General features: G+C 54.5%; 1 protein-coding gene and 2 long non-coding RNA genes across 9 annotated transcripts in view; 1 reads left to right on the forward strand and 2 right to left on the reverse strand.

The window, feature by feature from the left end:
• Nucleotides 1-566: 566 nt before the first annotated feature.
• On the reverse strand, nucleotides 567-9,740 carry BRI3 (brain protein I3). Its single transcript, XM_017672238.3, has 3 exons — nucleotides 9,415-9,740; nucleotides 8,834-8,936; nucleotides 567-989 (listed from the first exon to the last, which is right to left on the reverse strand). Exons 1-3 carry the CDS (start codon nucleotides 9,554-9,556, stop codon nucleotides 857-859), a joined length of 378 nt encoding a protein of 125 aa, XP_017527727.2. The 5' UTR covers nucleotides 9,557-9,740; the 3' UTR covers nucleotides 567-856.
• A 164-nt stretch (nucleotides 9,741-9,904) lies between these two features.
• On the forward strand, nucleotides 9,905-15,474 carry LOC108404715 (uncharacterized). Of its 6 annotated transcripts, none has more exons than XR_001854987.3 (3): nucleotides 9,905-10,468; nucleotides 10,595-10,788; nucleotides 11,378-15,474. It is a non-coding gene; the product is annotated as an uncharacterized lncRNA (long non-coding RNA). The 6 variants fall into 6 exon arrangements; XR_001854988.3 differs by having other exon boundaries at nucleotides 11,381-15,474; XR_012122151.1 differs by lacking the exon at nucleotides 10,595-10,788 and having other exon boundaries at nucleotides 11,381-13,534; nucleotides 14,534-15,474.
• Nucleotides 15,475-15,874: 400 nt separating this feature from the next.
• LOC118969403 (uncharacterized) overlaps nucleotides 15,875-19,332 on the reverse strand; it is a 38,543-nt gene continuing 35,085 nt past the window's right edge. The window contains exons 4-5 of one of the 2 annotated variants that reach the window (XR_012122153.1): nucleotides 16,558-18,951; nucleotides 15,875-16,001 (exon numbers count right to left, since the gene is read on the reverse strand). This is a non-coding gene — a long non-coding RNA (uncharacterized lncRNA). Of the gene's footprint in view, nucleotides 16,002-16,557; nucleotides 18,952-19,332 lie in introns of those variants that run through there. The other variant, XR_012122154.1, reaches the window with a different exon arrangement.

Raw genomic sequence — 19,332 nt, forward strand, 5'->3', positions numbered from 1 at the left:
ATGCAGAACTATGTGAGAGTCCCCCACCTGTGACCAAGCCAGGCTAAGTGCAGTTGTCAGGCAGTACCCGTCTAAGTAGAGGAGGATTTGCAGAAACCCATTTTTTTCAACGGTGGGGAGGGAATGAGCTGCAAGTTTTGAAGTTTGTTAACAAGGGAGAAGGAAGCGGGGGTAGGGCTGTCACACTCTAGCCCTAGAGCTCTACTCTTGAGTTTCTTGTGGCTTTGTCACTGGGATATATAACAGGTTCTAGGATTACTAGATGCAATCTGCAGGCCCACTTGGGTTACCCAACCCATCTGCACCCTCACAGAATGGCCTGCAGTGGCCACTTACCTGCCTCACACAGGCTTGGGAGGGCTCGCCTTGGGTCCTCGCACTGGGCTACATGCTCTACAGATGTGAAGTTACTGTGTTTCATTGTAATAAAAACTTGAAAACAAGCACATTTTCTCAAGCTATACATGCCCATTGAGGAATAATAGAAGATCAAGAAGGGTCATGAATTGGAGAAGGCTGGGCTGCAATGGGACAGTGTACAAACACAGAAGAAGCAGAATCAGGTAAACAATGGTATGAATTTCATTTATTTAAAACAGTATTTCTCACCTTTCTCAAATTGAAGACTGCAAAAAATAAAAGCAGTGCTTTATTGAGTTGTCATTAACCCCAGGAGCAGTGTGGGTACGTGTCCACACTCCGTAACCCCTGTGCTCATGAAACCTCGGCTCACACATGCCAAATGTAGCCCATCTCACAAAACAGTCCTGAAGCTTAATCAAATAAAGCTATTGTACACAACATTTACATTAGAAAAAGATAGCTGGGTGTATGAAAGCCAGGTGTGTTCTTCCCTTTAAGTAAAGTTTGCTCCGCAGTTGGGGCATCTTCGCTTCTTCAAGGCAAAACAGCAGATGAAGCCAAAAGGGAACAAGACGATGGCCAAGAAGATGCCCAGGAAGGTAAAGGAGTCCTCCAGAACGCCAACCCTGCAGAGAGACAGGGCCTGGGGTCAGGGCTGAGGCCCAGCATCCCCTCCTCGCACGAGACGAGACCCGTGACTGCACGGACCCAGGGCTCAACGATGACGCTGTCCACAGAGGCCATCTATCCCCCCAGCAGTGAACCCGCAGCCTTGGGGCCATCAGACCACCTGCATGTGCCCATCACATGAGGACAGCAAACTGCTGCCATCAGTCACTACACAGGAAACACGAAAGGAAGAAGAAAGGGATCACCACTCGAATAGCCCCAGCCACATGGTCTGCCACGTTTTCCCTTACAAAAGCAACAGCAGTAAATGCTAGTTTCTATAAAAATTCTCATCTCTGAAAAAAAGACCAAGAAAACCAAATCATCTGATGGTATTTTTTCCCCATGTTGAGAAATTTCAGATTTTTCCATCCCCTTGAGGAAGTTCTAAAAACAGTGATAGAGTTTAGAATCCTGGGCAGTTTTGGTAAGAGAGGTTATATTCTAGTGGAAGACTTAAAAAGGCCAAGTTCAGGCTGACAGCACAAGATGTGAATCTGACACCTAGGGCACGTCTCCCACGCCCTGTGCCAGTGGGGACAGGTTCAGCGACCCGAAGTCCCAACTCAGACTCCAGGGTCATTTTCATAGGCCCCAAAGGTGGGAGCAGGAGCCATGTGCTTAGCTCTGCCGCTGCTCATTAGGCTACTTCTATAAAGTTCTGGGCACAGGGCTGGAATTAAAATGAACCAACAGCCAGCTCAGCTTGGAGGAGAAATGCATCTCACTCCTGGAAGCCAGGGAAAGCCAGTGGGAACAGGCACCCTGGGCACAGGGACACCTGTGACTGAGGGCCGACAGGCAAACAAGCCATGTCACCACAATTCACCAGAACAAATGTGCCTAGCCCCACACTGCTGAGTGCTGAGAAGGCAGAAGGGAGAACAAGAGTGGGTGCGAGGGTCTCCAGAGGCCTGTGGGCTGGGCCTGCCCCACGCTCACTCACCCAAGCTTCCACCACTGTACCCCATCCTTTATGTGTCTAGAAGCAGAAGCCTCTCACCCTCCACTGCATGTGGAGAGCAGGAAGGCTCAGCTTAACGAACAGGCCAAACGAACTCAGGCAACACACAGACACAGGGCTTCCTCAGCTCCACAACCAGGCTGCAGCCTCTTGAAATCCCAAACCCTCATGAGGGCCCCCTGCCCTGCAGAGTGGGGCCTGGCACTAACACTGGGCATCTGGTCTCCAGCTGCTTAAAGGATATCGGGACAGGCATTGAAGGGCAGCACTTAACCAACTGCCTTTTCCCTAATTCCTACCCAAATCCCAAAACCCTGAGCTACACTGTCTAAAGCTGGACGAAACCCCAGAGGACTGGTCACTCCCCAGGCCCTCACTACCAGGGGACCAGGAGACCACCACCCTAAGCACAAGATCCCCAGCAGCTGCCAGCCCAGCCTCAGACACCCACCTGCCGGAACCACACCTACACCAGAAGTGACATGCTGGCAGCGTGTCCCAGGGGGCTCATCCTGAGCCTAGTCTCCCTACTAAGCTCTGCAGAGAAGATGTGGGGGGTGGGGGGGGTCGCTCGCCCCTTGCTGGAGTCACGATGCGTATTCGTTTAGGAAAGGCTCAAGTCCTGCGGTGAAGACACCCACTGAACTGCTTCACCCAGCATTTCCTGGACTCGGCGCCAACTGCACTCAGGCAAGGCCTGACCAAGGGGAAGTTTGACAACAGGCCTAGAATTCCATCAACAGCTAGCGTTTCTCATGTAGACTAATAAGTCTCGTAACAGGAGTCCCCTTCCTCAGCCTACAAAGGTTGTCAGGCCACCACCCGGTTCCCCAGCCTTCCCCCGAGGCCATGCCACCTGAGAGTCCAGGCTCGGCCAAGCCTATGCCATGCCTGCCCCAGCCTCAGGCTCTCAGCCTAGGTGTCCCGGCTGGTGGCATAAGACCCAGCTGAGAAAGCACCTATGGCCACACTGCCAAAGGAAGGGACAGGGGCTTCAGGAAGGACATCATCATACACAGGTGGGTGTGACAGGCTGCCCTGAGCTGGGAGCACCTGCTGTATCCACTGTCATGGCCAACCACTCCTACAACAGATGCTAACCAAGCCACTTCCAGAGCACTGGAGGCAGCCCCCTGGCCCCACTCCTGCTGCTTCCTGGCACCTACCACTGTTCTTCCCAAGCTGAAATTCCAAGATCACACCAATTAGCACATTCAGTTAAACAACAAAATTGAACCAGGCCATGCAGCTGGGTGGCCTGCTTCCAGAGAAGCCTGCCCAAAGGAGTCACCAGGGTGCCTCACCAAGCATCCCCTCCGGGGGCCAATGAAGCCCGAGGTCAGTGACCACAGGGCTGAGTGCCCACCCAGGCTGGACATTCCGTATCATCTCAATGATCTGTTAATCTCAAAGACTTTAAGAGGCAGAGCCTAGGGCCCAGTTTGTCTGCAAAAGGCTCCTGGAGATGCCCAGGAGGCTGGGGCCAGGGCCGGGGCCAGGGCCAGGGTGGGTCCCACCCATCTGACCCCAGTGGCCTGGAGGGGGTGCCGCAGGGCTGGAGATGCTCTCCTGCACGGTGCCAGCTCCCATCCGCATGAACTGTCTTTTGACTATGGGCAGCCACTGCCCCAGGACAGGCACTGAAAGGCAGCAGCCCCACCTGCCTTTTCCCAAATTCCAAAACCCTGGGCTACACTGTCTAAAGCTGGAGGGAACCCCAGAAGGTGGTCACTCTCCCCAGGCCCTCACTACCAGACCAGGGGACCACCCCCATAAGCACAAGATTCCCACCAGCTGCCAGCCCAGCCTCAGGAGTCACTCCAAGAACTTAAAAGACAGGCAGAGTGATGGGCAGCACAGGCTGACGGCCCTGGGGTGAGGAACACACACTCCAGCACCCCCCACTGCTCAAACCCACGGTCCCTGTCCAGACCTGCCCCCTCTCCTCACCAGGGCGCAGCTGGAGAGCTGGCCACCCTGACGGCCCCAATCAGGCCTGGCTTTGGGCTTGATCCAGTCAAAACCCCATGGCCCTCCCCAGTCCTGCTCCCAGAGTAGATCCCCAGCTCTGTCCCCCTCACCCTGCTCTGAAGGCCAGGCCACTGTCTCGAGAAGGGGAGGGTGTCCCCGTAGTGATGACAGAGATGAGCAGAATCTAGTCCTGCCAGCAAGGCTAAAACCATGAGACCTTCCAGAGATGGGCCTCAACACTCGAGCTCAGTCCTCAGGTGCCATGCCAAGGGTCTACACCTCTTACCCATAATTCCAAATGCCAAAAAGCTCTGAAAGCAGAATCTTTTCAGTAAGTTTGTAGCAAACCCACCTAGCAGCCCACATGTGACAAACATGTGGCCATTTATAATCTTTAATCTATCCACTTAATGTGAATATTTGCATCTTGCTGCAGAAATATTAATGCTTTGACTATGCAGTACCACCCCAGGCTTCAAAAGCAGCATTTGCATCATTAACACAGAATCTTCTGAATTGAGAAACATCATCCAGTCTCCAGGCAGTCTCAATGCAGCAACACCCCCAGGCTGCAGAGCAGACCTGTCCCTGGCACCTGTCCCTGTGAAGCCACCAAAGGAGGGAGGGGACACCCTGGAACACCCCTGCCCCAGGGAGGTGCTACCAGCCTCCCACCAGCCTCTCCAATGCCTAAGAGCCCCATCGGTTCAGGATAGGCTTCACCCTTTAGCCCCTGGCTTAGGACCCAAACCACACACAGGCTCCAGCTGTGCCTGGGGGTCCCACCCCTCCTTGTGCAACTGGCGGCAGGGTGGTCAGGGAAGGATGTGGGAACTAGAGAAACAGGGAACTGACTAATTCTGAAGATGTTTATTTAACTCCTGACCAGGACTGACGGAGAAAGTGGCCACACGGTTTGAAAGGGGCCTAGGCGGGGCCCCAGATGAATACCACAGAGGCCCTGCCTGCCCAGGGCTCCTGCCAGCCACACAGACACACACACACGCACGCACGCACGTGCGGCTGGAAGGGAGCCAGCTCAAAGCTGCCCCAGGACAGGCTGTCAGCCACATGTCCCTGAGGTCCCAACTCTCCAAAGACCTGACCAGGAACAATCACGTCCTTGCCACACCCACGTAGCCCAGCCCACACTACCCACCCTCCCCAACTACTCACTTCCACAGGCCCCAAAGCCTCACGAGGACAAGCCTCCTCAGGGAAAAGGGTGCAGAGGACATCCTCCATGTGTCCTGGAGCCAAGGCTCGGGGTGGTGTCCAGAGCTGCCAGCGGCTGCCTCCTCAGCAGGGGGTTGTCCTACCTTCACCTTTGGAGGCATGTCAGCACAACCTTCGGCTGTCCCAGCATCCCCATTAGACAGATCTCCCAGGGGCAGATGAACAGGCAGTCCTGGCCTCCACGCACCTGCTCGGTGGCCTTCCACCACATCCGACCCCTCGGACGCTGCTCCACTGTCTGACCCCAGACTCACCAATGGGCCACCCGGGCTCAGTCCCGGCAGCAAAACTGGGGAGGCCTGCCTGGGCACTCCTGTGGCCTCTGGTCTACACACCGCGCCCAGTGTGGCCCAGGCCATGAACCCTGGCTCACCATCTGCTGCTCCCCCAAGACCAGGGAAAGCACACAGGGCCGTGGAGGGGACAGGCTCTTTGTGGCAGCCTGTGTTCCAGTCAGCCCAGGCCTGCATCCCTGCTTTGTGGTCCCAAGCGGTGGAGGAGCTGATGCCCCATCAGTAAGGAGCAGCCCCTCAACAGCCCGTCACTGTCCACCTCTGTCACAGGCCCCCTTCTCTTGGGACCCTGACCCCACAGTACACCTTGTCACCCCATGTCCTGTGTCACGCCCTCATACCCCACCTCAGCCCCCAAGGACTCTCCCAAGGTTACCAGCAGCCTCCACCCTGAACCCCCAGTACCACACTCTGGACCCTACTGCCCTGATCTTTGAGCACCATCTGCCTGGTAGCTGTTCCTTGAGCCCCTCTCCTGCTTCCAAGACCCTCCTTATTCTTGGATTTCCTCTGACCTCTCTGGTCCTCCCCCCCAACCTCCCCCACCCAAAACCAAGTACCTAACAACATCCAGCCAGCATCAGCAGGGAGCCCAGAGCAGGCCAGCCCCTGTGCCTGCTGCTCTGCATACATCCTGACCTTTGACCCTGGCCCATGCTGCCCAGGGCACCTTCCCAACAGGCTGCCCCACCACCCGAGGGCCCAGGCTCCCTGAGCTGCAGCAGTGCTGCCCTGTCTGCATATAGAGGCAGCCCACAGCCTTCAGGGAGGACCGGCTTCAGAGGCCCAGGCCGGGCAGGGTGGGGTGAACCACGGAGCAGCTCATTCCCCAGTGTGCTGGGGTCGGAAAACACACACTCCTGTGGCAGCTAAAAAGGGAAGATGGAGTCAGGCTGCTTGAGGGAAGGCTCAGATGACGGCAAAGTAACAAGTGACACAGGCCTCTTAGGCCAGTCCTCAGAGAGAATCACAGACGTGTGACGTGGGCAAATTCCTGCCAAGCGGTAAGGGAGGGAAGGGGATGAGCCTGGCAGGCTTGAGGAAGTGTGGGAAAGTGAAAGGTGGCTTGTCTCCCAACTCCACGACATGGACTGTGCTCAGGGGTGAGGGCACCTCTCCCCTTCTCCCCTGACAGGCACTGCTACAGGACCTCACACCCACTCCGCAGAGCTCAGCAGGGCTCCCTCAGGAAGCACCCAGCCTCTCCCTGCCTCCCTCCCTTGGGCTGCCCACCTCCTTTGCCCACCTCCCAGTCTCCCTGTGAAGGTGGAAAAGGCCTCCCACCTGCAGTCCTCCAACAGCAGCAGCCGTGCAGGAAGACAGTAGGGATGCTGGCCTGAGGAGGAACCCACAGGCTGGGAAGGGACCACTGCTGGCATCCAGACAGGAGGGACACCAAAGGTCAGTGTTTGGTCCCAACTTGGTCCCCCAAACTTGTGCTCAGACCACCCACTCCAGGCTCCCAGGACGGTTCACGTGGACGGGAGCAGGCACCATGCAGGAAGGCATCTCCAGCCCATGGAGGCAGGGAGGACAGTAACCCCAACATAAAGGAAAGAAACCTGTACCCAAATGCAGGTGCCCACCCCTCAGCCAGTGGACAGCCCCAAGACCCCAGCAGAGCAGAAAGCACAGCCTGACCTTGACCCAGATTGTGTGTGACTGTGTGTGACTGAGGCAGCAGAGGCCTAGTAAGCAGAAGCCACCAGCCTCCCAGATGGCACAGCTCCACCCCAGGGAAAGGGGGTATTGAGTGTGCTGTGTACCCCACGGCATCAGGGCCAGTGGATGGGAAGCTCCACAGCCCTGGGGACGGCCACGCAGCTCGTCTCCCCTCCCTTTCCCTAGCCTCCACATACAAGCCATCCCATCGACATCCTATTTCAGATGCCAGTGGCTGGCAGCCTGAATCTGAGCCCAGCTCCTCCAGCAGGTGACCCCTGGCTGGGATATGGCCAGAGGAAAGGCAATCCCAGCCAGACCTCCCTGCTCCAGACACCTTCCTGACCCTCCCCTGGTTTGTCAGCCTGACTGCCTCCTTAAACTCAGGAGATCACTCAGAGATCTCTCCCCAGAACATCCCCCCACCCAAAACAGGAACTTGGAACCCTCCAGCTGGGCTAAGTGGGGACAGAAGGACTGTGCACACAGCAGGGTTTGGAGCACTCAGGACCGGCCTCCAAGTCACATACAACGGTCTGTCACACACCTCTTCCCACAAACCAGAGGGTCTCCACCAGCTCTCTCCACAGGGGACCTGCCCTGCCCTGTGGCGCCTGGCCAGCCTCCCTGTTCGCCCCTTCTTCAAGCCAGCACCCCATGCATTGGAACCCCAGTAGCCACAGGGGGAACCAAGGTCATGAGGGCCCAGCGCCTGGCCCTGCCCACCCTGCCCTGTGTGTTCTCCAGACGCCTTCTCATCAGCTGCATCAGAGGAGACACCATTTGAGGTTTGCAAATGTGGTCCCCCTGGCCCAGGCACACAGGTGGCTCTGGGAGTCGTGCTCCTGCCCCAGCTCTGCAGTGCCCTCCCTCTTCCCCAGCCCTCACCTCCAAGACATATGCCCTCTGTGACTCTCGAACTCTTAAATTCCCTCTGACTCTACTCAGCTTTCACATACATTTTGGAAACTTTAAGTGTAAACCAGGGTTTCTCAAGTCCACCCTCAGAGACTTCAACTGCCACCTCCCAGATAGGCGAGCCAGCCTTTGCCAAGTAGGCCTCACTTTCTAGACCATCTGAGCACAAGCATCCATGAAGGGCAGGAACCAAGCCTTGTCTGGACTTCTCAGGAGCTGCGTCTCCAGCCCTGTAACACACGTCCTCAGGAGACTCTGGAGGCTCCAGTTTGAAAACCAGAAAAAAATCACTCAGGCCCCAAAGAACCATGACGATCCCATCCCCATCGAGCTAATGGCCCTGCTGGGGAGGAAGGCCGCCCCCTGGTGTCCAGCTTCTTGAACACCTGGCCATCTGAGTCAAGGCTCTCCCGCTGCCAACTTCAAACTGCCCCTTTACGGCAAAATGAAACCGTCTACCACCTTCAGCAATCAACTGCAGAGCAAACTTGCAGGCCCCAGAACCAGGGAGGAGGGACTCTGTTAACATTTCTTTATCCCACTCACTTGGGACTCAAAAGGCCCCAAAAGCACTCTACTGCCCAGGAAAGGGACCCCCACTCCCAACCATGTGCCCCATGAATGAAACGTGCAGAATCCACGCGGCAGGTCAGCAGCTGCCCCAGATCAAGGCTGACCCGCTCGCCAACAATCCTGCCTCTAGAAGCTGTGTGCGCTTTTACAGGCTTCCGGGGCAGCCCCCAGGCCTGTGACATACCTGCAGACTGGGCAGCCTCCCACGACGACGATGGAATTGGCAGGGTACCGGGTGACATTTCGGCTGTGGATGCTGTAGACCCTGGGGTGGTGGGTGGGGATCCCTGCGGGCAGGAAGACGCACAGAAGGAGGCAGGGAAGAAACCAAGGGAGTGTGAGGGCTTCTCCTGTCCGCCCACCCCCCACAAAAAACCTTCATCCTTTCCAAATTCTAGACAACTGCCTTCACTAAGCGCCCACTATGGGCTTCGTCAGATGCTAACTTGCAGGTGGCCCCCTCGTTGGCAGAGTTAACTTAAAGCGGGGCTGTGGCGCTTCCTGGTAAGGGCGCGACCTGCGCTTGCGACCCCCACATGGGCCGAGGGGATCGGGCAGCTCGCCTCTAAAGCCCAGTCCCGGGTAGGAAGCCCCCCGTCGGCCCGCCTCCAGACCCACGCTCCGGCCCCGGGTCTGCCCCCGGCTGCGCCCCCGCCGCGCGGCGTCCCGAGAAAAGTTGGCTTGCGGGGTTAAAGGCGGCCGCAGGTCTGGGCCCAAAGTTTGCACGCGGCACCCTGGGCCCCGCCCCTGGCGCCCCTGGCCCACCTGCGACGAGGTAGGGGTAGGGCGGCGGCGGGGGCGCGGTGGGGATGGCGCCGTAGCCGTGAGGGCCGCACGCGAAGTCGCCCTGGCCAGGCTCCAGGTTGTAGGCGGGCGCCCGCTCCGGCAGCAGGGGCTTGTGGTCCATGGCGGGCGGCGCCCACCCGCCCGGCCGGCTCCCGCTCTGCCTGCTCGGGCTCCCGCTCCCTCTCCGGCTCGGACCCCCGGAACGCCGGACGGCGCGGCGAGCCCGCTCCTCGAAACGGCGGTAGCAGGGACGGCGGGGCTGGGCCCCACTCGGAGGCGGACGCCGCGGGCTTCCCCTCCGCACCTCCCCCCGGCCAGTCACAAGACTGGAGTCACGTGGCGCGGCTCCCGGCGGGGGCGCGGCGCGGGGCGGGGCCGACCGGCGTCTTAAAGGGGCCGCGCCAGCCCCGGCTGTCTGTCCGCCACCTGTTGGTCGAGACTCCGCGCCCCTTCCCGTGCCACCTCCGCGGTCGCAGACCTCTCACCGCCCCCAGGGAGCACTGCGGCGGGGAGACACTGCTGTGGGGTCGTGACCTTTCTGGCACGCGGGCCGCCCTCTCCCAGCGCCCCACCCGTCTCTGAGTGCGGACACCCGCTCGGCCGGCCAGAGAGGCCAGGGCCTGACCCCAACCCCCACCACGAGGGTGGCCAGGGGCCTGCGGCGGGCACGGCCGAAGGAGGGTCCCAGCGGGAAGAGTCCCCAGGCCGACCACTGGTTGTCACCGACCCTGGGCTAGGCAGAGGGATCGGGGCTCCGCGTTCTGAGCGACCCCGGATCCCAACCAGGACGGCGCAAACTCCTGCAGGAAAATGCACGACGCGCACATCCACGTCACCTGCTCGCGCTCAGCGGGTATTCATTCCCTCGGTTTTCTTCCTGACAAAGTAGAGAATTTACAGGGGTCGTAGCCACTGATCGTAAGTAACTACCCTCTGGGGACAAAACCCTATACTGGGAACCTTCTGCGTGGCAGGCACTGTCCAACCCATCCGTCGTTCCTCGGTTTCTCCTATCTTCACAGCAGCCCGGGAGGTACGTACAACCCTGGGTTTGCCGCGGGGAGACTGAGGTTCAGAAAGGGGTGTGGCCTAAACGACCGCAAAGACCGTCCGCTGTGTCTGGTTCCCTCACGAAAACCTTTTCACTGTCACATGCCAGCGCTGACTGGATTTGTAGCACAGCTTTAAAAAGAGAGATGTGCGAGCTTCAGGCCCCTGACGCCAGTCGCTGCTCTGCGCCTTTCCTGGGCCTTCCGCAGCACTGCCATTTCCCAGCTTCCTCAGATGACCTTCAGTGCTGATCTAGGGGACAACTCCACCTCCTCCCAGACCTCGCCTTACTTCTAGCTTTGCGTAAGATACCATCATTTTATCAAGAGTTTAGCTCCTCAAAGCCCATCCCCATCTGCCTTCTCTCCTGTGCTGGTCATCACCGTCCCAACACTCCTGGGAGAGGAATGAGGGGAGGGCCTCTTAAGGGCCTGGCCAGCATCAGGGGAAAGCCAGGCCATGAATAAGGCTGGCAGCCTTTGGGGCCAGCAGAAGTCCTGGGCTGCAGTAGGGAGGCATGTGCTCCTGGGGGCAGCTGTGGGAGATGGAGCCGTAGGGTAACAGCAGCTGAGAGTGAGAGCCTGGCCAAGGAAGGCGGGTGCACCCCTAGCCTCTTCAACCAGGCAGAAGTGGGCTTGGGTCAGACCTGTTAACACCTGCTCAGCTGTGGACATACATGTGGGGCCGCCACCCCATGCCACCTGGCAAACTGCTGACGAGCAGCATCAGGTAGCTGGCTGAGGTCCTTTCCTATCAGACAGAAATTAACAGATGTCCCTTCGACTCCATGGTTAGTTTTCCTTTCTGCACATGCCTGTGTTTGCTAATCAAACTTCACAAAATCTGTAGCCTCTGGCTCCTTTCCCTTCCAGTAACTGATTTTTCCCCCCAGCAGGGTCCCCTGGTATGGAAATCCAAACTCCTGAATGACAGCGTGTGGCTTGAAGATTTCCCGACGTCACTTCCACAGACAAACATAAAGCAGGTCCCGCCCCTTCATTCATGCAGCAAATGACGGGCCATCCTGGGGGGACACAGAAGGAGTGGTCTGGCAAGAAGCCAGACAGTAAACTCATAAGGGCCGCAGAGTGAGGTCTGTGTGGTGAGGGGGCTGCAGGTGCCGGGGAGTCCTGGGTGCCCTGAGGGTGCCAGGCGGAAGCACTGCCAGAAGGCCCGCAGAGCCAAGGGATGAGCATTCCAGGCAGTGGTGACTGCAGCCCCAGAGCAGCCGGCTATCACTGGGTGTTGCCAGAACCCTAGGAGGGTGTCCAGGGGACCAGGGTGGGCTGGCCAGGGAGGTGGAGCCAGGATATCAGCTAAGCTGTGAGTGCTTACTGCAGACATGCAGTTTAAACAGGAGGGGGAGCGTCAGATGTGCACGGCAGAAACATAACTGGGTAGTTCAGAGACAGCAGATGGAGGAGGAAAGAGGGCCATGGAGATGAAGAGGAGAGGAAAGGTGTGAGAGAGTCCAAGCCCATTAAAACTCGGTGACCTCCAGAGGGATGTGGAAGACTTAGGGTACCCAGATGGTGGTGGTGCCAGAACCTGGTTGTGGATCAGAAGCAAACGGAGAGGCTAGTGACACAGGCTGGCTTGGTGGGTGCCTATCCTGAAGAGACGCCTACCTGAAGGAAGGCTGTGCATGAAGACAGCTGTGAAGCACTACATTCAGATGCAGACGATCTGAGAGGTCACAGCTGTTCACCCACTCAAAATACTCTGCCCAGGATACAGCAAAACTGGCAGCATCCTGCCCTGTGGAGCCTGCACTCCAGTGGGGTGGGGAGGCTTTAGAAAGTGGTAAGCACTCCAGGGGAAGATGAGCTGGGTCAAGGGCATGTGGGGAGTGAGGCAGGCAGGGCAGTGAGTGGCCTGGAATCTGACATCACTGTTCAGAGTGCGCACAGGGAGAAGGTGAGCAGAGACCGGAGGGAAGTCAGAGAGTTAGCTGTGAGCAGGCCAGCTTCCATGTGTTTGCTTATGTTTTGAGGGGAAGGAAAGTAAGAGCATGTTTATGAGCAGGGTAAACAACCCGATGCAGAAGAGGACAGATTCAGGAGAAAGAGGTGGAAGGGGATGGGGTCTAGTGCTGGGAGGGATGAGTCACCCATAGAAACAGGAGATGATGGAGCATGTGGGCACCATGCCAGTGGACAGCTAGATGGAGCAGAGAGCTCTCTCATCTCCCTGACAGCTTGTTTTCCATATGTAACAAAGCAAAGTGAGCAGCTGAGACCAAGGAGAGAGAAGGGAGTGTTGGGGTCTGAGAAAGAAAGGGAAAGGTAGAAAAGTCACCAAGGAGAATGGGCTCCTGAGCAGGCCAGAGTCGGTCCTCACTGCTGGACAGCACAGGAGCTCTCCTGCAGACAGGATGCTGAGGAGTAATCTCACTTCTGTTCAAAACAGAACCAAGAGGCCCAAAATGGAGCCACTTATGCTCAACCCCATGTCAACAAACTATGACTTAATACCCAACCTCACTGCAGTTTCAGCCTCTCTTAGGAATATAATCTTAAACCAACAAACCTAGCATGTCCTGGTCAGCAGGGAGGTAACCTACCTGGTAAAGCCCTCTCTATTTACTAGATGAGATATGCCTGGCAGACCCCTTCCTATTTACTAGGTGGGATGCTCCCTAATGCCTGAATCCCTGAATGAAACCAATTTGATCTCTAAATTTACTCCATTCAATTGTGTTTTTAAAGGATTTGTTGCCAGCAGCAGGAGACTTAAGACTGCTTTGGGGACGAGAAACACAGGCATGGTGCCCTGTCAACCCTGCTGAGTTCTCTTCTTGCTCTTTCCTAGGGCCATGAGCAAACTCCTCTTGGTTCTGAGCTCCACCCTCCTTGCACAGAGCTCCCTGTCTGCTTGGCTTCTGGTCTGCAATTCCCTTTTCGGAAACCCAGTCCAGTCCCCAGCCCTCATTTTTAGGGTCTGCTGGTTCAGCCCCTCACCCAGTCAGCCCCAAGTGCCACAGAAATGGCTGCAGGGCTTCTCTTGGCCAGGACGCAGAGACGTCTCTTGATTACTGCCTCCTATTGAGGTACATGTCTACCGTGTTTGTGTAGGTAAAAGCTGTTGCTAATGGGACTCTCAGAAACAGCCACAAAAGTGGTGGGCACGGGAAGAGCATGTAAAGCTGTTAGAGCACCCACCACCTAACTCAGAGACTCCCCTGCTGGGAGAGGTTGGTCACAGAATGGGCCACACACAATGCGAGGTCACTCACTAACCTCAAGAAAATTTCTGTGCCACAGGGTACCCTGTAAAGCGCCACAACCCCAACCCAGTAGCACATCCCTTTGACTCTGAAAGACCCAAAGGCTTAACTGTAAATAAATAAATACAGAAATGTTTTAAATGGGATCCTTAAATTCCGGAGTTGAGCTCCCCACCTCCAACACCCCTCCTTATTCAGTGTCTAAGTACTATGGTTCTAGAAGCTGTAAACACCTACAAAAACGGCTAGCTCTTACTGAAAACGATCTTAATGACAATGGGAACTCTGAGAACAGTCCACTTGGACTCGCTCGCGTACATGCACGTGACAGCAAGCGCTCCAAGATCAAACAGGGCAGGATGCCTATATTAACTGGCATGCAGAATCCTCCAGAAGGCTTTAAAAATTACCAAATAATTTCATGGGAAGATTCACTGTAAAAGGCTAGTGAAAACTTAAAGACACAAGAGGGACCTAAAACAAAAGACTTAAGACCATCCTAACCCTGCGCAAAGAAGGAGATACAGGCAAGAGTGAGTGCAGTAAAACCACCCGTGTGGTCGGCAGGCTCTCACCTCCTTCCCAGTCCTGAGCCACAGACACAAACGGGAATTACCAGGATGCATCGTGATTCAAAATTGGCTTCCCCTGGTGGATTGCCGTCCCCCGGGCTGGGATGGAAATGGGGCTATGATCAAGAACCTCTTAACACATGGAAGTATTTGGGAACCACAGTTGAAACAAGAGCTGCCCAACAGAAATCCTTAAACTCTCTGGCCAGAGTTGTTCTTGATAATAAGATAGCCCATCATTATCTTTTAGGAGTCTGCAACCACCACCCGCTGCCCATGGGTTAACACTTCCAGGGGAGCTGAAACTCAGTTATGGTAAGATCAGCCCAGCAAGCCACTTGGCTTAAAAGGGCGACTACTTCGACTGGGTCTTTCTTTGACTTACTTGATTTTGACTAGTTTGGGTCTTGGGTGCTGGGGCTCCAAAGTGCACTCCAAACACTGAGAATGATCCTGCTTCTAATAATCTTGGCAGCCTCCCTGCTCTGCTGTGTGCTCGTAAATGCATCCTCACAGCTGCTAACCACAAAGCAAACCATCTCCCTAAGACCAGAATGCCAGAAAGGGATGGAAGACAAGGGCTGACTAAAAACGCAGACCTGCAGTCAGACTGTGAACCTCAGAGGACAGTGAAAAAGTGAGAACCGAGTGGTGGCTGGGAGTGGCGCTGACACTTTAAATTCTGATCACATCCCTCAGGCTGAGAGCCTGACCCAAAGAGAAGAATTGTTTCAAAAAAGAACCAGCAGGCCCAGAATGGAGTCACTTGTGCTAAGCTGCCACACCAGCAAACCAGACTTAACACCAAACCACACGGCAGTGTCAACCTCTCCCAGGAGTGTGACCTTCACCCAGTCAACCTGGAATTTCCTGGTCAGCAGGAGTAATTCACCTGATAGACCCCTTACATCCCCCAAAGATGAGGTGATCCTCTCTTTCCTTGTCCTGCCCCTTTCTGCCTATTAAAGTCTCCCATTTTGTCCAGCTCTTTGGAGCTCCTTTCTGTCTGCTAGATGGGAGGCTGCCCCATTCATGAACCACTGAACAAAGCCAATCAGATCTCAAAATGTACCCAGTTGAGTTTTAACACCAAGTGCATATCTTAGCTCATCTTCCAGGTTCTCTCATGAATTAGACATCAACATCCCCAACTGCTTGCTTAGGAAACTGAGGCACGGCAAGGTTCTGGGACTTTTCTCACAAACAGGAAAGATGGATCTTCAGAGCCCAGATCCAGCATGAGTGACCGTAAGGATCACGTCACACTGCCTCCATGCAGAGAGCACAAGAAAAGCCAGCCACTGTTTGATTTTAACAGAAATATGTTCTTATTGAAGAAGATTTGGAGCATTTTTTCCGCTGCAGTTTTCATATAGCTGAAATTCTGTACTTTAATATCATATGTACATAAAAACATTTATGCTATTTCCATAAAAGTGAATAAATGTGATGTAAGCTGCTGTGTGTATGTTTTACCTAAGAGCACCCAGCAGGGGCCTGCTCAGGCAGTGGGCGTGCTGCACCCCACCTAAGAGCCAGGAGAGGGGCCGCTGTCCTCCAGACCTGATGGACACCAAGGACTCTCCTCAGATGTAGCCAGAGGAAATCAAAACAAGGATCATGTCCTTTCTGGCAGGCTTTGAGAAGTGCTGATAACCCATCTTCCAAGAAACCCGTGAGTTGCGCATTCAAGAGGCTAGCATCTCCCATAGTTGGGACTGTGGCAGAAAAAAAGCAAATTCATTTCAAAATGTAAGGCTGTAACCAGGTGCAAGGGACTGGCTCAGAGAAGGCCATTGCCAAATATTTGCTAAATGTTTATCTTAGATAAACACTGAGTTTTAAGTTTTATGATAAGCCTTATGATTCTACTAGGCAAATATCTCTAAATATTTTATAATTTAGGCACATCTCTACACAACAGATGACAATTTCTTGCTGAGTCACATGGTACATCTTATCATAAGTAATGTATTACTGTATTTAAATCCATGCTACACCCTTCATTCTCCAAAAGGTGGTCTTCACTACATAATTCTACCAATAGGATACACTTGTACAATGAAACATAGCATCCCTTTACATCACCATCTCCCAGCGATTTTCACAAGAACAAAGAGTAAATTCTGGAGAGAAAATTTCTAAGCTAAATAAGTTTCCAATTAGTACTCAAACCCCCTAAAAATTAGTACAGTATTAGTAGATGTAACTGATGAATTCAGACTAATAATACACGTCAATATGGAAGTCAACACATTTGTGGCAAACACGTACGAAATTAATTTAATGCCTTTTATCTTTGCCGTCTTCAGTGTAACAACAGGGCACTTCCCCAAGACTTCATGACTGGGAGCAGGGGAGCCCACGAACCCTGCAGCCGAGTTTGGGTGTGAAGGGCAGTGTAAGTCCAGGGAAAGGAAATTCCAGGGCAAAATACTTCTAAAAACCAAAATCAGTTAAAGGGAGAAATAAAGTTAAAAATCAGTTTATTGCTTACAAGCTGCAGTCCCAGCCACTTCTCTCTCCTGCTCCAGCAGAAGCAAAATCCAGCCCTCCCCCTCACCTCTCAGGTACAGATAAGCCCTCCCTCTAACACCCAGGCAATTACCCATTGATATGGGGATGAACTCTCCACCCCAAGGAATGATGCAAATGCACTAAAGCCATACTTCTCTCCACCCTTGAGCACTTGTTGATATGCAGATGTACTAAAGCCAGGCAAGATATTCTGGAAATATTACAATTTTACCTACAGGAAGCATGTGGAGGAAGTGGGCTGTGGTTGGAATGACACCTGGTTCTCATCCAGACTGTTCTCCAATCTGTCTGTGCAACTTGAGCATGTCACTTAACCTCTGTCAGTCAGGCTTTCTTACACTGGGACTTCAAACATCCTTTCAGGGTTATACCAATCTCTCTTCTGTGGGGACATCTTTACCCCATCACCTTCCAGAATGACAGAATTTCCAGTTCTAAATGGAACTTCGAGGGAGAAACCCACATCTGTCACCCTCCTGTTGCATGTTGGTACCGTGTGGTGATTCTTAACTATGAAGGCCATGATACTCAGACATTGCCTCCCTCAATTTACAGATGAGGAAAGAGCCTGTCTTCCCACTGAGTCGGGTCTGCTGAAGCCCTTGCTTCATCTCCGTATCACCTGTGCCTGGAACACAGGAAGTGCTCAAAAACTGTATAATTGAACTCAAGGTCACTTGTCCAAGATCACTAGGCTAGTGAGGATTCAAATCTAGGTCCTCTAACCTCCAGCACTGGGCTCTGGCCCACAGACTGCGAAGCCCCTCTTCAGGCTAGAAATAGGTCTGGATCATTCCAGAAGACCAATAAGAGCAGACAGATAGGAGGGAGGATACCCGTGGTGATGACTCATGCTCTTTGGGATCTCCCTGGGAGTTTGGTGAAATCACTCAGGAAAAATGACATGCCTCTGAAACTTTGCTGCCCGCTGTCAGATGTCAGTAAAAGTTACTCAGATTTACAAAATGTATTTCCCTTTGAAATCTGTCACCATTGTTTAAATACAATAGTAGCACAAGACCAAGCGAACTGGAGGTGGACTTGTTACCATTCACCAGAGCCCTGAACTTGGTGACAACCAGAATCTTCTCTGGTTGGTGGAAGCAAATGGCTGCACCCAGGTTGAGCTGAGGCCACTTCCTCAGGTCAGTAAGGGGTTTCTGTGAGCCATCCCCCAAATGGTGACTCTCAGAGAGCTATGAGGGGCTTGAGCTCTGCCTTCTCCCAGCCATCACTTTATTTGGCCAGCAACAGCCAGGACACAGTGCTGTGCAGGCCACAGAGCATAGCAGAAGGAACCAAGGGTTATCATTCAGCTTCTGCTTGAGTAACGTGGGCTTGGAGGACTACGGGGGGCAGGGGTCCTCAGGAAAATGAGGCTACCTCTGCCCCAAGGGTCCCTCCTCTTCAGCTCCCTGGATCCTCTCCCCTGGCCAGGACCCCCTGCCCTCCCTCCCTCACCCCATCTGAGGCTCCTACCTGCTGCCTGCACGGTGAACATGGCTGGCTTCGGTGAGTTGCCCCTGGGCAGTGGCGGGGGGCCTGAGGATGGGGCTGGGAAAAATCTCCTTAAGCTCCAACTTAAGACAGGCAGTGGGCGACATGAAGGAGGGACTAAGGGGAAGGCCACAGGGGCAGGGCCATGGCCAGCAGAGAAGCGGGGGAGGAATCGGGCAGGCTGGCTCCACAGGGGACAGAGCGCAGCCTCCCAATCTGGCCTTGCCACGAAGAGTCTCAGGTTCTGAGCCTAGAGTCCAACCACTGGAAGAGGCTCAGGGCGCCACCAACCGCATGTGGCCTCTAGGAGCTGGGACGGTTCAGGGAGAAGCCGATTTAATACCACCGCCAAGGGGATCTTTGATAAAAACAATGACTTACGAGAGGAGCGGGCTGAAGAGCCAGCCACACACCAAAGACACAGGCCCAGTATCAGGCTTTGCCCTGTGTCCCTAAAAAGTGTCAGTCGGCACAGGTGGACCAAGGATTGTGGCCTTAACGGTGAGTAGGCAAGAATGGGCCCATAAATTCCAGCAACCAAGCTCCCCTCAAATGAGACCACCGTTCATTCATTTCTGGGGGTCTTTTCCCTTACTTTCCCAAGTCAGGTTCCTCTGCAGTTCCAGCGCAGACCTAAGGAAAAGGTAAATGCAGTTCTACGCCTCTGCCAGGAGACAGAGGGTCTCCGGGCTGTGCGTAAGGCTGGTGTCAGGGCCCAGAAAAGGGCTGGGGGAGATGCCTGGCAGGGCCCACTCTGTCCAGGCCACGTCCTGTGTTCCCTGACCTTTAGCACTTCAGCTTGGCTGTGGCAGGTTAAAAACTGTCACAGGTGTGAAATGCACACTACGTACCTACCACCTTGCCTGAGAATCCATTTTCAAATCTGAACTGTTATCTGAAGTTCGCGTCATTACAAAAAGCGTAACTGGATGTCATGGGATAATTTTGTACCTTTGGGGCTCTCCCTAATGCAACCTTTAGTCCTCTTTATTTCGGAGTGTGCCTTCATACAGG

The sequence above is a fragment of the Manis javanica genome, chromosome 10, assembly GCF_040802235.1.
Source record: "Manis javanica isolate MJ-LG chromosome 10, MJ_LKY, whole genome shotgun sequence".
NCBI classification, from domain to species: domain Eukaryota; kingdom Metazoa; phylum Chordata; class Mammalia; order Pholidota; family Manidae; genus Manis; species Manis javanica.

What these genes read in the sequence shown, in the direction of transcription:
- BRI3 (XM_017672238.3), bottom strand. Translation starts at nt 9,556, where the DNA reads ATGGACCACAAGCCCCTGCTGCCGGAGCGGGCGCCCGCCTACAACCTG. An exon ending in CTACCCCTACCTCGTCGCAG is followed by an intron (nt 8,937 to 9,414) that starts GTGGGCCAGGGG and finishes TCCTGCCCGCAG; the next exon opens with GGATCCCCACCCACCACCCC. An exon ending in GGAGGCTGCCCAGTCTGCAG is followed by an intron (nt 990 to 8,833) that starts GTATGTCACAGG and finishes GTCTCTCTGCAG; the next exon opens with GGTTGGCGTTCTGGAGGACT.